General features: G+C 38.6%; 1 protein-coding gene across 3 annotated transcripts; it reads right to left on the bottom strand.

Moving 5' to 3' along the window:
- Window positions 1–1,534: 1,534 nt before the first annotated feature.
- On the bottom strand, window positions 1,535–6,607 carry LOC131309988 (two-component response regulator ARR11). Of its 3 annotated transcripts, XM_058336747.1 has the most exons (6): window positions 6,496–6,607; window positions 6,272–6,460; window positions 4,047–4,199; window positions 3,570–3,956; window positions 3,310–3,386; window positions 1,535–2,703 (listed from the first exon to the last, which is right to left on the bottom strand). In XM_058336747.1, exons 2-6 carry the CDS (start codon window positions 6,396–6,398, stop codon window positions 1,720–1,722), a joined length of 1,728 nt encoding a protein of 575 aa, XP_058192730.1. In that variant the 5' UTR covers window positions 6,399–6,460; window positions 6,496–6,607; the 3' UTR covers window positions 1,535–1,719. The 3 variants fall into 3 exon arrangements, with proteins under 3 accessions (XP_058192730.1, XP_058192729.1, XP_058192731.1); XM_058336746.1 differs by having other exon boundaries at window positions 6,272–6,574; XM_058336748.1 differs by lacking the exons at window positions 6,272–6,460; window positions 6,496–6,607 and having other exon boundaries at window positions 4,036–4,177.
- Between the last annotated feature and the right edge of the window lie 8,927 nt (window positions 6,608–15,534).

The following is a 15,534-nucleotide window of genomic DNA, read 5'->3' on the forward strand; positions in this document are numbered from 1 at the left end:
TAAAATACTCCCTATTAAGCTCATTTTGCTTTGCGCAATTTCCCCCTTCGGTTATAATACATCTTTTGTTGCTGATCCAAAAGCTTTGACATTTATTTTGGATACTTGGCCGTTGTTTGTTAATCTATAGTTGGGATGTTTTCCTGTTTTTTCTTCCTTTTTTTGGTACTATTTTGTGATGTAAAAGGTTTTAGTAGGTAGAGGATTTGGGGTTTGGTGGTTTTAATGTGTAGCTGGGGACCTTGGGATGACTTTTGAAGATTGCTATACATGTTTAGGTGCAGTTTCATGGTCTTATTGTTGCTGCTACAAGTTATACAAATTTCATTTTGTTAATTTTCTTTAAACGTTGCTGCTTGTTGGTTACTAAAGGATTTTACTGATTGAAACATGGTGTAAAGAATCAAAGATGTGAGCTGATAAAAATATTTCTGTAGTATCTTTTTTTTGTAATGGTTCTTTTCATTTCCTTTTATCAGGATAGCAGACCTGTTCGTTTTTTTTTTTTTTTTGCTGAGATATCGTATTACGGGTCACAAGTTTTGTATAGCACATTCAAGTGGAATTCTTGAAAGCTTTGGTATTCCCATTTGTTTCGGCTAGTACCATACACAAATAATAGCAGTTATACTATTTCTGAATTGAAGTCTTAAAGAGCTTTTTACCACTAGGTATAGAAAATTGCACCTAACTTTCCATTAAGGTATAACACTCTTTTTAATTACCACTATGTCTAGGCATGTGTTGAGAACGTTCTAAGAGCTGAGAACGTTAGAGAACAAATTACCACTAAGTCTAGGCGTGTGCTGAGAATGTTTTCGGTGCTGAGAATGTTTTCGGTGCTGTTCTTAGAATTAGAGTGTCTGAGAATGAATTACCTCTAAGTCTAGAGGCGTGTGCTGAGAATGTTCTAGAACGTCTGAGAACGTTCTCAACAGTCAATATCAGTGGTCAGCAGTCGAGACTGATATTTAAGGGTTTGGGCCTGACCCGGTGGAAATTACTTTGAATTTTCTATACCTACACGTAAATGGCTTTCTTCTTGTTTTTGAGTTGTATGATGTGGGTGGGGGAGTGGAATTTGGAGGGGTGTGGTGATGCTAAGTGGTTTACTTTGCACATTCAAGTTGGAATACTGAGGCCAGCTTTTCGAAGTATATTCATTTGTATACCTGTATAGTCCAACAATTAGAGAATAGAAATATAACTTTTCATAGTTGGTATGATTCCAGGAATATGTCCTGCAAAATTCTCCGAAAATGAAAATTCTGAGATTTTTGAAATATTTTTGTAAGGCAACCGGAGAGGATGAGATCTTTCTACTTATTTTCAAAAGCCAAATGTTATCAAGTGAAATTAGCAGGCACTAGTGCTTAAGTTACACAAAACAAGTGGATACGTAGCTTTAGAACTCAAATGCTCTGCTACTACAAACTTCTTTTTACAAAACTTTCAACGGTCATTATGTGCAAACATGCGCGATACAAATACATACAGAAATGCAACACATCAGACGAAAACATCTCATAAGTCATACGTTCTAAGCACTCCCATGAAGCTTGCTTATTAGTTATTACCGTCACTCCAATTCTACGTTTTCCAATGTTAATGTCCAAAGTCATTGGGAAATACATACATACTGATTCTCAAGGGAAGAAAATATTGGGTTCCCTTTCGTAGGTTGAAGTTATCTAACAAGGAATAGCTCCCATAGATCAATCAGACAATGAATAGGCCTTGATCTATCACAGGATACTCCATCGTTTCCAAAGGATACTCGTAGTCAAACCTCTGCGCGTCATACACGAACGCTGGAGTTTCCGCAAAGAGATCTTGACTGTTGTGGTTAAGAGATTCTTTGTTCAGGAGTTCAACATTTGTTGTACAACGGTCACCCTGAAGTAGACAAGCGAGTAAATCCCCATCCATAGCAGCAAAACCTGAATTACTTCCCAAAATTAGGTTTCGTTGGGCAGCTTCCATATTGTTTATGAAAATCTGACTTAACCCGTGATTCTTCATGCTCCATGTAGTAGTACTGAGAGTTGGCTCAGCAGCTTGAAAACTCGTTACGTGGTTTTCAGATTGAACATGAAACGAGTTGGCTCCACTTCCAATTGGGATGGCTTGTCTTATTTGTTGGTTGCTGCACTTGGTATAAGGAGGCTTGACGTCCATATATCCCGGTTTCTCTCTTTCTCTGGTAAAAGGTCTGGAACTAACAGATGGGAGATGGTTGAAGCCATTATCCATCTGAAGATTCACTTTGTGTTCTTGTTTAAACTGAATTTGTGGAACATCACACCAAGAGTACTGTTTCCGTATGGGAGAATCAAATCTTCCATACTTCACATCTGGTTCCAGTGGTCCAAAAGTATGATTGGGGCCCGTCCTTGAACTGCTGGCCTTTAGAGGATCAGGAATATCATGAATCGTAGCTTTCTTGGATTCTATCAGTGGCACCGAAACAATACCCTTTAGATCACCTTCACAGAATTTTGGATTGGCATTCTGCGTAGTAGGCTTATTGCCAGATATTCCATAAATTCCACTAGCAGCATCAGTTTGTTGGGTATTGAGTGAATTCTGAAGGCCAAGGCTTCCTTGTGAGTCTTGTGAAGATAAATCCGATTGCTTTACCACACCAAAAGCAGCTTTTAGGTCGTTGTCCTTTGGCAACCTGCTCAAGTAGAGGCGGTACTTCTACACAATGTAAAGAAATGACAGTCAAATTCCCATTTACTATACAGCATACATCTCACAAACATATTGCCCTCCTGTCTTCAAGCCTATCTCATAGTCGGATTTGTGCCTCCAGATGTATCTCCGCTTACACAAAATTTAATTCAGCTGGGTGGATGGAATGATTGCTTAACAATTTTCAGTTTCATGTGGTGTACTTGGAGGGAAAGAACTTCTAGGTCGTTTGAAGAGAAAGAGTGCTCTATCGAAATTCAGGCAGTTCCACATGATAGAATGACTGAAAGTTCCTCTTCATGCCAACATAAATTACTGTCGAGAATGAATAATGCTTACTCATTCTGTAGAAAAAGGGATGGTCCTCTCAGAACAAAATATTCAGAGAGGCTCTTCCCTTTAGCTGACCAAATATGTAGAGTTTTTGGGAGAGTTCAATGTCTCTATGGATAGTTGAGGTCTTTGGGTGTAGTTTTGATGTGGTAATTTTGTGTTTGTATTCTCTGTGTACAAGGTCGTGTCCCTTGTGCCGTATTTTGGTGATAATTCTCTACAACTTGGTGGTATGTATACATTGGCGCCTATGGAATAGAGCACAAGATAAGAATCTACCTGCAAGTGGCTGGCTACATTTTCTCTCGTCAGCCATGGTACGTTCATCAAGTCAAGAATTTTCTTAGGACCGACTTCTGCCAAGCAGAGATGAAAATCATCACCTTCTAGAAGATGATAGCTGAATAACTGAAAACCACTTAGATTACAACAAACTATTACCACAACCAAACAAAAAAAAAAAGGCGCCGAAAACATACTGAATTCTGTTTCATGATAAGAACAAACTACTTCAAATAAACAGGTTTTAATAAACTCACTATCGAACCCAATCTGATTTACGGCTCTGACAAATTTCTGATGCAGATCTACTGTCCAAACCACTCTAGCTTTTTTCGCTGAAGAAGGATCACCGAAGTCTTTGTCATCATGCTTGCTTTCAACATCTTTTCTTTTCTTTCCTGAATTAAGCTCGCCTCCACTGAACGAGTGCCATTCATCCAATAGTTCAGATCCATGTCTCATCATCTGGATTTCCTCCATGCACTCTTGGCCTTCAATATCTCTCACTTCATGTATCCTCTTTCTAAAGACATGTTGCCATATGTTGCGAAGTTCTTTCATTCTTATAGGCTTGAGAAGATAATCACAGGCCCCATGTTGCACGCCTCTCATTACCCTGCTTGTCTCCCCATCAACGGACATCACTGCAAAGATTATGAAGGTCAAACCATTAGACAAACAAGAAAAACTAAATTGAACTCAGTGGACATGAATGGAAGTCACATTTCACTGACTAATGACAGGAAGATCCATCTCAAGTCCAACATGCTCAAGAAGCTTAAACCCATCCATGTCAGGCATGTTAACATCACTGATTACAATGTCAAATCCGTCTTTTCTTTCACGAAGCAAGTCCAGAGCCTCTCTTGCCAGACAACATGTTGTCACTGAAACAACACAAAAGCAGCAGGTAAAACGTATAAAAACCTTAAACAGATACAGATTCTGCAGTTTCATCGGGAAACAAAATAAAACCAAGTTGAACTAACTAAAGATATCCGGATCACAAAGATCATTTACTGAACAAAACTAAGATATTTGGAGGACATGGCAATAAAATATTTATCTTTTTTGAGAAAAAGAATGTAATAGTGTCTTGATTATACAGGATCAAGCTTTTCTAAAAACAAAAACGGCTGAGATATCTTGAGACTTGTCCATAAGGACGCAGAGTTATAAGTCGGGTAGAAGGCCCACTCTTTCCTTCTTGTGACTCGCCCCCACAAGGTACACTCTTTCCTTGATGTGTCAGGAAGAAATGGTGGGCACAGGCAAGTGTTAGTAAAAGAAGTTATACTTTGCCGACTAGAATGGACGGTTTTTTTTTTATAGGCGACTAGAATGGTGGTTTCTGGGACATTTAGGAACTAATGAACATATAGAAACAGCACAGAAGAATACTTCACTGAATTGGAAAAGTTTCGACTTGGAAAGCAATCGGCAAGACTACTTCTTAAACAACTAAGCACCCACGGCACCGAAAAAGCTGCACCAATCACCAGACAGATCCCTTGCTGAACAGTTTCTTCCCTATCTTTTATAAAAGTGACTATGCCAGGCCATTCAAAAATGTGCACAAAATTAAATGTGTTGCCAAGAATTGAATCAAGGGTTCAGATATATTCACTTTTCACCATGTTGACAAGCAAAATGATAGAAACCTGATGATTTTGAAGACTTGTGGTTCTAAAAACAATGCAGGTGTATTTTTCAACTAACTTCTTGTACTTCTCAGCTACAATCAAACAACTTCATAAAGTTAAGGAAGATCGTTAGCCCGTTACTCATTGGCAACCTTGACACTAGATGACATGGAATAAATGCCCAAGTACTAGAGGTCCCAGGTTAAACGCTCCTGCATTTACCCAATGCACACTTTTGGTGATTGCGTGCATCGACAAGGATTAAAATCAGCTGGAGATGGTCAGGGGAACCTTGACGTAACCAAAAGCAAGATGTTCACTGCCGACAAAATTTCTGTGCACTGGAAACTGGATGCAATGATCCTGTTTGAGAATTCTGTCACTTGACAACTTAATGTTAAAGTGAAGGAATCACTCGTGTTGCTTAATCACTACCACTTTGGAATCAAATCAACTGTACCACAAAGTGGTAAGATAAAAGTTACTAATAGTTCCAAGCGGTACAGATAATAATAGGCGAATAAAAGACTATTCTTTCTTTATGTCTCCTACTTCATATCGCTTTGTTTGCAAGTTGTCAGGGAGAGGCACTGTAATATCCACCGTTTCGCCATAACTAACAACCTTCGTTGATGGTAAACATGTGCACAACCATAAGTCGAGATTTTCGTAAAAAAACAATTGCAGATAGCGATTCCAAAGCAGAATTCGTAGGCAGCTAAGCGGTAGAGTTGTGGGGAGGGTGCAGGATCAACAAAATGAATCAATCACTTGCAACTGCTGATCTTATAACCTTGACGATAATACACGGGCTTTGAGATGAATTATCCCTAACTTCACCAAAACAAACACGAAATGCAAAAATACAGCGGCCTATCTGTTCATCGCAATGAGGGAAACAACCCAGAAATCTAATCAAAACAACTTAAGGCTCTGTTTGGATGGCCGAGGGTTTCAAAGGAACGGACATAATGTCCAAATCACTCCCATTAAGTAGAAATTTCACCACTATCGTCACAAAGCTCCAAAACCCAAAAAATCAGACACAACATGTAACCAACCTATCAAACCAAAATTTGAGTTGGCCCTAATAATAATGTAAAAATCTCTTCAATTAAATCAAACCAAACAGACCCTAAGAGTAGAGAAGGGAAACTCATGAATCCCAGTACTTCAAAACACAAGGAATCAACGCATATACCACGAAACACATACAATCATTACGAGCACATGAAATCTAACAAACCAAAACCATAGCTAACGAAGTAGCCGAAACACAAGTAGTAATTGTTTTCGACAAAAGATAAATAATCGACCTTCATAAGAACACTTCTTGAGCATTTTTTCAAGGATTCTAAGCCACGCTAAGTCGTCGTCGACGACGAGAACGCGTAGTCCGGCGGGGAAGGAATCCGCTCGAGGGGAAGAAAAACTGCCTTCCATGGCACTCAGCTGCAAAAAGAGACAACAACCCACCTAGTACATATACAGAACTTGTCTATACATATATATGTATAGAGAGAGAATAACGGAGATCAGTTATATTATGAACGAGTTTAAAGTGAGAGAGAGAGAGAGAGAGAGAGTTCAAAAAGGAGTGAGCCCGGTTTTAAGGGAGGGTATAGAAGGAGGACGAATATTTGGCGCTAGTTGTAGATAGGTGTGTTAACGGTCCCCACCTGTGCACGATAGCGTTACTACTCCTTTGTGCAGTCCGGTTCAAGTCCACATCATCTTATAGTCTGCACCGTTCGCATCTTTTATTTTCTGATTAAATTTTGATGATCCAAACTATTCAATATGTTTAAAACATAATTTTAAGATTACAAGAGAGAAATCAGTAAAATTAATGACCGGAGAGAGCTTGATCTGAGCAGTTTTTCATAAATGTTAACAAAATTATTTTATGAAAAACTGTACAGATCAAGCCCTTCTCAATATTTTTTTGAGCTTATTTTGCGAGTATTCTTAAAATCACGTTTTAAAATATTGAACAGTTCGGATTATTAAAATTTGATCGAAAAATGAGAGGTGCTGACCGTAAAGAATGTGAATAGGAACCGGACTGCTCCTCTGTGTTCTAGGTTAATGCGAAGGTGGAGAATAAAATGATGGGAATAATTAATTTGGATGATTTTTAAGGTAGAATCAAACAACTACTCTACTAAACAAGTAACAAGTAAACATGAATGACATTGGAGCCTTAATTCTGTCGTGGGAATGTTTTAGTGCATAGTATTTTCCTCTTCTTCTTTTTTGTTTTTTGTTTTTTTTACTTTTGAAGAAAGTGCGCTAATCATTTCAATGCCTGACATTGATATTGACACCGTGACTGTGACGGTCCAATGAATTAAAAAATTAATGAATTATGAGAACATTGTTTTACATTTTCTTGAGAAAAGGATAAAGTTGTCTGGATTTTCCCTCATAAAAATATCCTTACGTGGGAAGGTTGAGAGTTCACATATTGGGCACTCCAACATAAAGAGTGTATGAGCGTATAGATGTGCCGCCTTACAGAATGAAAAGAAACCCCCATAAGGAGGACAAAACCCCCAGAAGGATGACATTATTAAAACAAATAACAACATAAAAAAAAAAACACCACCGAGACATCCGTCGTCACTCTTTCGTAACCACCTTAATAAACTCGTAACCACCATCTCTGCTTCACAAAATACGATCACATCGTTGGGAGGTGGTCGGCCAGCAAATGCAGTAAACGGCATCAGGTCACAGATCTGAGAATATGGAGGCTGAGAACGATGGTGGACAACATCTTATCTGCAACCATTAAAACCGAAGCCTTGGAACATCGCCGAAAAATGATTTGGCTAAAAGTTCCCAATGGATGCCTGAACTTCAATTGTGAGATTGAGAGAAAAGACGGTTCGAGGGTAGGGGAAGAGAATAGAAGGAGAGAGATCGGAGGGGAAGAGGTGTTGGCGGCTAAGGTTTGGAGATTTTGAGAGAGAGCGCCCCAAGGTATTGCCTATCAAGGCTCTCGTTATTTGAAGAGCTAATTGAGTACAACAATTACTCCATCTGTCCCATAATGTTCGTCTGGTTCGCAAAACAAGAACATAAAAATAATACAATTTTTACAAGAAAAATTAAAAAAAAAATTCAACAATTCACTAGACATCGATGAGTTCTTTTAATTTATAAAAAAAGTTTGAATTTTTCTTGAAAGAAATACATTATTTTTTAATTCTCATTTTGCAGACTGGACAAATATTTTGGGATGGAGGGGCTAGATGGGTTTTTTATTTTTAAAAATTTGTTACAAATACTAGTACGTAGACATGTGAGTAAAAAGATCAAAAATTAAGAACTCACTATGTTTGTCCGTCCCTCCTGGATGAAATAATTATTCAGTTGTATCAATGATCTTGTTCATAAATGGAGCGAAAAATGAGGGACAAAGAAAGGAAAAAATGTAAGTTTCTCAAGGAATTTATGTTTTAGGTGCCCAATCAAATTTTATCTAAATTCAGCAATTGTGATGATCCAATGGGCCAGTTCCACTTACTTTTTCTTTTATTTGTTAATAATTTCTAATTTTGATATAATAAAAAATAGGGATCTTCGTTGTTGATTCAAGAGAGGACTTATTTATTTGAACAATTGTTACAACTATTGGCTTAGTTTTGGAACCTATAATACTTTGCTTGGATAGTTAATGTAATGTTAGTGTTGCAACCTCTTTTCAAACTTGTGGAATCTATGTCTAAGTGTTTATTGTAATCAAGTTTTTACATTTTTAGAATACAGAATCAAGTATTTACATGTAATGAAGAATTTGGTTGATGTAATTTGTGAATAAAACCGGGACTGAACCGTGAGACTTTTGATTCGGATACTGATTTCATTGTCTAAAAACATGACTCAAGGATTAGGATTGGATTCATAAAAATCCGATTCGATCCAGACCATGAGCAACCCTAAAAAAAAAAAAAAAAAAAGGCAACAAAATTATACAATATTATACCATAGGTTCAAAGACACCAAAAACTTTTGTCCAACAGCAAAATATCGAAAAACACAAACACCTAATACACCATATGTTCAAAGTCAATAAATATTTATTGTCAAAACAACAAAATAAGCGTATATATGGGTGTATTTTAGTATAGAAGGGTATATAAAGGTATTTATGTAATTATATTCCGGTTCAGTAACGGTTCGGTTTGATTTTCGGTGCGGTGATTATATAAAACCAAAATCGAACCGGGAAATTTTAAAAAATTAATAACCAAAATTAAAACCATAATAAAAAAATCCAGTTAAAAACCGCACCAATTAGTTTGGTATGGTTCAATTAACCAATGGGTTGGATAAAATTGTCATCCCTCCTCCTTATCTCCCTCTCCTATATCCCTACCATGTCTCGCTGACTATACCCCTAACAAATGGGGCCCGATATGTGTTGTCCTCATTAAAATGATTGGAGCGTGCTTTTCATGCTATTTTGTGGTAACCTTTTATACAACTTGAATGAAGTTATATATATGAAGATACCTCCTAAATACTTTGGAGACTTGATTATCTCCAGTTTGAGTTAACTGATCCTTAATGCGATTTAATTGGGATCCAATAGTGCCAAGATGTAGATTAGTATAAGTATTCTGTCTGTAATTATTTTTCTCACAATCACTATTTCCTTCCGTCGGCTTTATGAAAGCTACAATTTCTGTAGGGACCTGTATTTAATTTAAATAGTTTAATATTTTATTAATATTTGTGTTAGAGAGATGCTACATACACTACATTTTATGTGGGGCCCATTTCATGTCCCACAAAAATCCAAAAAATATCCATAGATTCTACTTTAAAATATTGTTTTATGGAGTCCTGTAAAAAATCAGCTCCAATAGATATTGGTAAGTATTACTTCTTGATTCGTAAGCTGCCCAGTTTCGCTATTACAAATCTAGAAATGATACTTATCGATATCTGTTGAAACTGATTTTTTTACAGGACATCATAAAATAATATTTTAAAATTTGTTGGTATTTTTTTATTTTTATGAAACCCGAAATTGACCCCACATAAGATGTAGTGTGAAAAGGTAGTGCACTTATCTTTAGTGTTTGTGTTATGACAAAAGATGAAATATGTTATGGGTAATGTTGTGTGAGGGCTTTTGTGTAATAATAGGGAAACTTGGCGAGAGGGTGTGGTGTTCTTAATGTTGAGGGGTGGTTGCATAATTTGAGTTTTGTATATATATGTATATAGTGGACTATAGGAGGTTCACATTACTTCCTTTTCCCCTCTAACACCCATATCTCTTCTCCTCTCTTCCTACACACGACGCCTTTCACCCACACAAAAATCTTGCAATACATCTCAAATTCATGGAAGCCCAACCTATCTCCATCATACTCAAGCACCTTGGGCACGTGGGTTGCGTGGCTAAGCTCGGAGGAGGTGTGTTCCGGTTGAATTCGAGTTTGGAGAGTTAGGGTTTTGTTTGGATCTTTGAGATTTTGCTCAAAATCCATGATGTAGTGATTTTTCCTCTCTCTCTCTCTCTCTCTCTCTCTCTCTCTCTCTCTCTCTCTCTCTCTCTCTCTCTCTCTCTCTTTCTCTCTCTCTCTGTACATGTCTATCTGATGATTATGTGCTTAGTTTCCTTATAATCGTGTTCTTGAGCTCTTACCCGGTTGATTTAAGTTTGGAAGGAATGTTCTTGATTGATCTTGAGGTTTGGGTTCCTAGGTGTGGGCACACGCCCTAGAATTTTCAATTCCGTCCTTTAGAAAAATCGGGTGTGCCCTTTTTGGGAAGTGCGGCGAAACGCTTATAATTCAGAGTCGCCGCTCGGGTTTTGCGGTGAAGCACCCAAGGAACCGAACTTGAAACGTTTGCCACGTTGTTTGATTTTGCAAAGGCGTAGACCGGTCCGTCGTCACCTTTGATATCTGAGGTTCGGGAGCCAGGTTACGAGAGGGGAAGGGTTTTATGGCATCCCTCTCGCCCAATCCGAAAATCGGTCTCTACTCAGGCATTTTGTATAAAAAAAAAACATTTGCATTTTTCTCTCATTAATCATTTTCGGCCAGTTAGGGCCGGGGAATAGCTAAAGGGGATTGAAAACTATAACAAATTGTATTTTATATGACAAAAGATGGTGAATGATGCTTGTTTGAAAATAATAGGTATAGGAAAATAGATTAAGAACAAGCGCTTGCAGTCGACGTAGGCAAACTGAGGTACGCTGATCCGAAGGGACACGTGCAGGCAGTGTGCCAGCATGCACTGGGTTAGCCACTGCATGCTAGCACGACCTGCGCACGCCACTATCTTACTGGCGTACTCCAGTTGTTGCAAACCCATAGCTCTTGTTTCCAACCCTCTGGGCTCTGAAAAGGACCAGTGCACACCCAGGACAGACCACGCAGTTTATCTATAATATGCTAAGCAATTACAGCCAACAACAATGGATCTAAAGAAATAAAATAACGGTGCGCCCTATAAACAGTGTGGGGAAGTAGATAGAGGCCGGGACTAGCTAACATGCAAGGGCCAGCCACTGGACTCATTTTGAACTATCGTACGCCGGTCCAGAGACCCCGTACGCCAGTTACACTGCTTGATCTGTGCTTGGCTTTGCATGATCTGGGCTCTGGATCATGACCAGAAGGATCCCAGAGGCCTTTCGAAATAAATGGGAACAGGTATTGAGCACGATAACTGAAAGGTTCTAAAGTACACAAAGGCAGAAAAACTGGTTCTTAGCATGCTATAAGGTGATAAAAGGAAAAGCAATAAAATAAGAAACAGGTGACCAATGATCCCCACGCCAGTAGTGCACGTACTGTCACAACCGGCGTACGGCTTGTTCGTACTGGCGTGCGCCATTGTTCATCCCATACGGCTGTTAATATTTTGCCAGCTTGAGGCCAGGACTGGTATTGATTACCATCCTGGGCCTCACTAGCTCCCTTCAAGGCTCAGAACAGAAAAGGCCGCAAATGTGGTATACCTTTGGTTTTGGGAGGTTAATAGGAGGTTTGAACCTTGAACTTGATCTTTTGGGAGATGGATGATGAGTGTATGAGTGTGGGTGGTATATAGAGAGGGGGGAGGGGCTGCTTTTCTCTTTCATTGAAGGGAGAGAGAGGAAGCAAGGAGACCAACAACAAAAGGGAAGAAAGGGCTTTAAAGCTCTTAAAGAAGGTAACCCCTTACAATTGAATGTATGGGGTGTATTTATAGCCAAAAGGTGACTGAGGAGGGCCTGAAACCAAATGGGTTAAAGGCTGGTTGGGTTAGTGAGTGAGCCTCCCATGCATTAAATGCATGGGACTAGGTGATAGGAGATGTAGGAGAGAGAGGGGAACGCTTCTGCAGAGTATAATCATAAGGGGAACTGTAGCCTACGTCAGGGTGGCGACAAAAGTCCTGAGCACATGGTTGAATAGTGATATTTGACCAGCTTTTGACTGGCGTGCGCCTATATTGTATCTGCATGCGTCAGTGAGAACTGAGTCACCGGTCGATGACTGACACGTGGCAGTTGACCGACGCACGCCAAAAAGGTACTGGCGTAAGCAAGCATGGTTTTGCTGAGGCCATTTGGTTCTGGCTTGAAGGGTCTGGGCTGGGCTGGACAAAGGTTTGAATGAGGTTCAGGACGCTCAAAGCTCAAACATACCATTAGCCTCAAGGTGTTCTTGACCGTAATCATCATTGGGGAGACAAAAACCGTAAGTAAACTGTTCCGGACAGTCCAAAATAGGGTGTCTACACTAGGGCTTCAACGAACACCATATACTTTACTAATTGATGTCTGATGTTTCGAAATCCCATTAAGGGCCAAGAAAAAAGGTAACTAACTGGCTATGACTTCCTTGATATCAGTAATTAATTTAGTGCCCTTTTGCTGTTTGTGTAAAATAATATGTTGACTGTTGGTGCACTATAGGATCCAATCTTAATTTTGATTAAATATCACTCTATCTCTCTATCTATGTTGCATACTATGCCTTGGATTTTAAATTTTTATTGGTGTTGGAACTCTAAAAAACATTAGGTTACAAGTACTTCAAAAGGCTTCAAGTGGCAAAAGGCTTGAGGCTACCCAAAAATCCGTTGGCGCACGGATGTTGTTGTAAAGATGCCTGCATAGATCCTAACCGTTGCACTTGTGCTAAACTGAAGGGATCGTATTTTTCTTACATTGACATGAAGCGTGGTGGTGGCAGGTTAGTTCAACATAAAATATAGTAGTTTCAAAATATCCTTGTAGATATGTCTAATGCTTATAAGATGTTGGAGATTGTTTCCACTTGTTAAATATTTCTTGGTTGAACAAAGTGCTTTTACTCGGATACGTTACGGGTATGAATATGTTGGGGTTTTAGAAGTACCTGCGCATAGTATTTAACTTAATGGCATCGAGTTGTAACAATATCCATTCTAGATTTGAAAGCTTGGATCAATCTGAAGTTATTTGAAGGCCAATGGGTTTTAATTGGATAACAGTCGAGTATCCTAATCCTTTGACCTTCTTGATTCAACGTCTTAGGTTTTACAATGTAACTCTCACTAGTTGCGGCTAGTCTCCTATGTAATTCATAAAAATAATCAACCAAGAAACATTTAACAAGTGGAAACAGTCTTCTTGATCTTATAAGCATTAGACATAATCTACAAGGATATTTTGAAACTATTGTAATTCATGTTGTACTAACCTGCCACCACCACGCTTTATGTCAACGTAAGGAAAATCCGATCCATTGAGTTTAGCACAACCGCAATGGTTAGGATCTATGCAAACATCTTTACAACCACATACGGGCACCGACGGATTTTTGGGTAGCCTCAAGCCTTTTGCCAAGTGAAGCCTTTTGAAGTACTTGTAACCTAATGTTTTTGAGAGGTCTAACACCAATAGAAATTTGAAATCCAAGCCATAGAACGCAATATAGATAGAGTGATGATTTAATCAAAATTAAGATTGGTACCTATAACGCGCCAACAGACAACATATTATTGTACAAAAGCAGCGAAAGGGTACTAAATTAATTACCGATACTAAGGAAGTCATAGTCAATTATCTTCTTTCTTGGCCCGTAATGGGATTTCGAAGCATCAAACATCAGTTAATTACTGATACTAAGATGTCATGCCATTTGATCTGAAGAATGCTCCTTCAAAATTTCAAAACATAATCAGACATCAGTTAATTACTGATACTAAGATGTCATGCCATTTGGTCTAAAGAATGCTCCTTTGAAATTTCAAAACAAAATGAATGAGATATTTTATCCTTATGCAGAATTGGCAATCAATAAATCTCTGAGTACATAGTTTAGGAATAGATATTGCTCGTATCTGCCTTTGGCATGCCAGCTGTACTGGTTGGGTCCAGTTCTCTCTTCAGTAATCTCTCTTTTCTCTCTCCTCTTCCGGAATCCACTATCTTCTTCCCTAAACAATTCAAAAAATCGTGCAAAACCTCGAGCGGGAAAATCCCCATTCACCCAAAATCAAAACCACCTCCACGGCATTTCTCTCTAGCTCCCCGCCCCCAAAAACCAAAACCACTTCCATTTTGAGCTTCCCCGACACCCAACCCCATGCCACTAATGCCAGTCCGATGTATCCATTGCCACCGTCGTTGCGGGTCTCTCACCTCCCCAACCCAATCATGCTATTTCTTAAAGATCTAAGTAGTTCTTCATGCTAATGAGAATGTACTGTTGTTTTGAGTTGATTGCTTGTTGTTACAAGTTAGTAATGTGAAATTGAGATGGAGGAGTTAGACAACAGAAGACCGAGAGACTAACAAGATGCAAAACAAGGCCAACAATGCATGGAAGAGAATTTTTTAAGTTCTAATCGTTTGTTGTTCTTGCCTAAAAACAGAGCACAAAAGGAGATCTATTTTGTTAAGTTATATTAGCTTACTTAGTTATTAAAGTTGTTGAAGGATTGTAATAACAAGAAGTATGGGGAAAAATTCCTGTTAGCAACTTAGTATCATGAAGTTGACTATATCTTTTCATTCATTTGTTAATTGGTGAATAAAAACTCGTGAATATTGGCTCCATATCCAGTTTTTGCTCTTTTTTTTCTTTTTCAAAATCAGTCAATTCATTCAAGCCTAAAGGCAAAACTTACATAGCAAAAACAAGAGTGCACCAAACTACCTATTCCGGGATTATAGAATACCCCTGCAAAAGCAAATCAACACTAGGTGTCGATATGAGAATCCCGTCTGAAACTAGGTAGAAAGAAATCAAATGAAATCCCAGTACAGACTATTACACAATAATAACAGATGTAATCAAACGCAGACCCTAATTCTACCATCCTTTTTAGGGACGGGAACGATGTTTACGACCCACTATCGGCCCGTTTGGATGCGGGGAAAGAATTAAGGGTATTAGTTAATAAGGGGGGATAAGATAGTAGGGGGTATTAGTTAATAAGGGATGACCCACATTGATGTGATGTTTATGAAGGGGGATTAAATAGTAGGTTGTTTGGATAAGGTATTAGAGAAGGGGGATTAAATAATACTTCGTTTGGATGGAGGATTAATAAGGGGTATAAGGAAGGGTGG

This window comes from Rhododendron vialii, chromosome 12a (assembly GCF_030253575.1).
Source record: "Rhododendron vialii isolate Sample 1 chromosome 12a, ASM3025357v1".
In the NCBI taxonomy this organism is placed as follows: domain Eukaryota; kingdom Viridiplantae; phylum Streptophyta; class Magnoliopsida; order Ericales; family Ericaceae; genus Rhododendron; species Rhododendron vialii.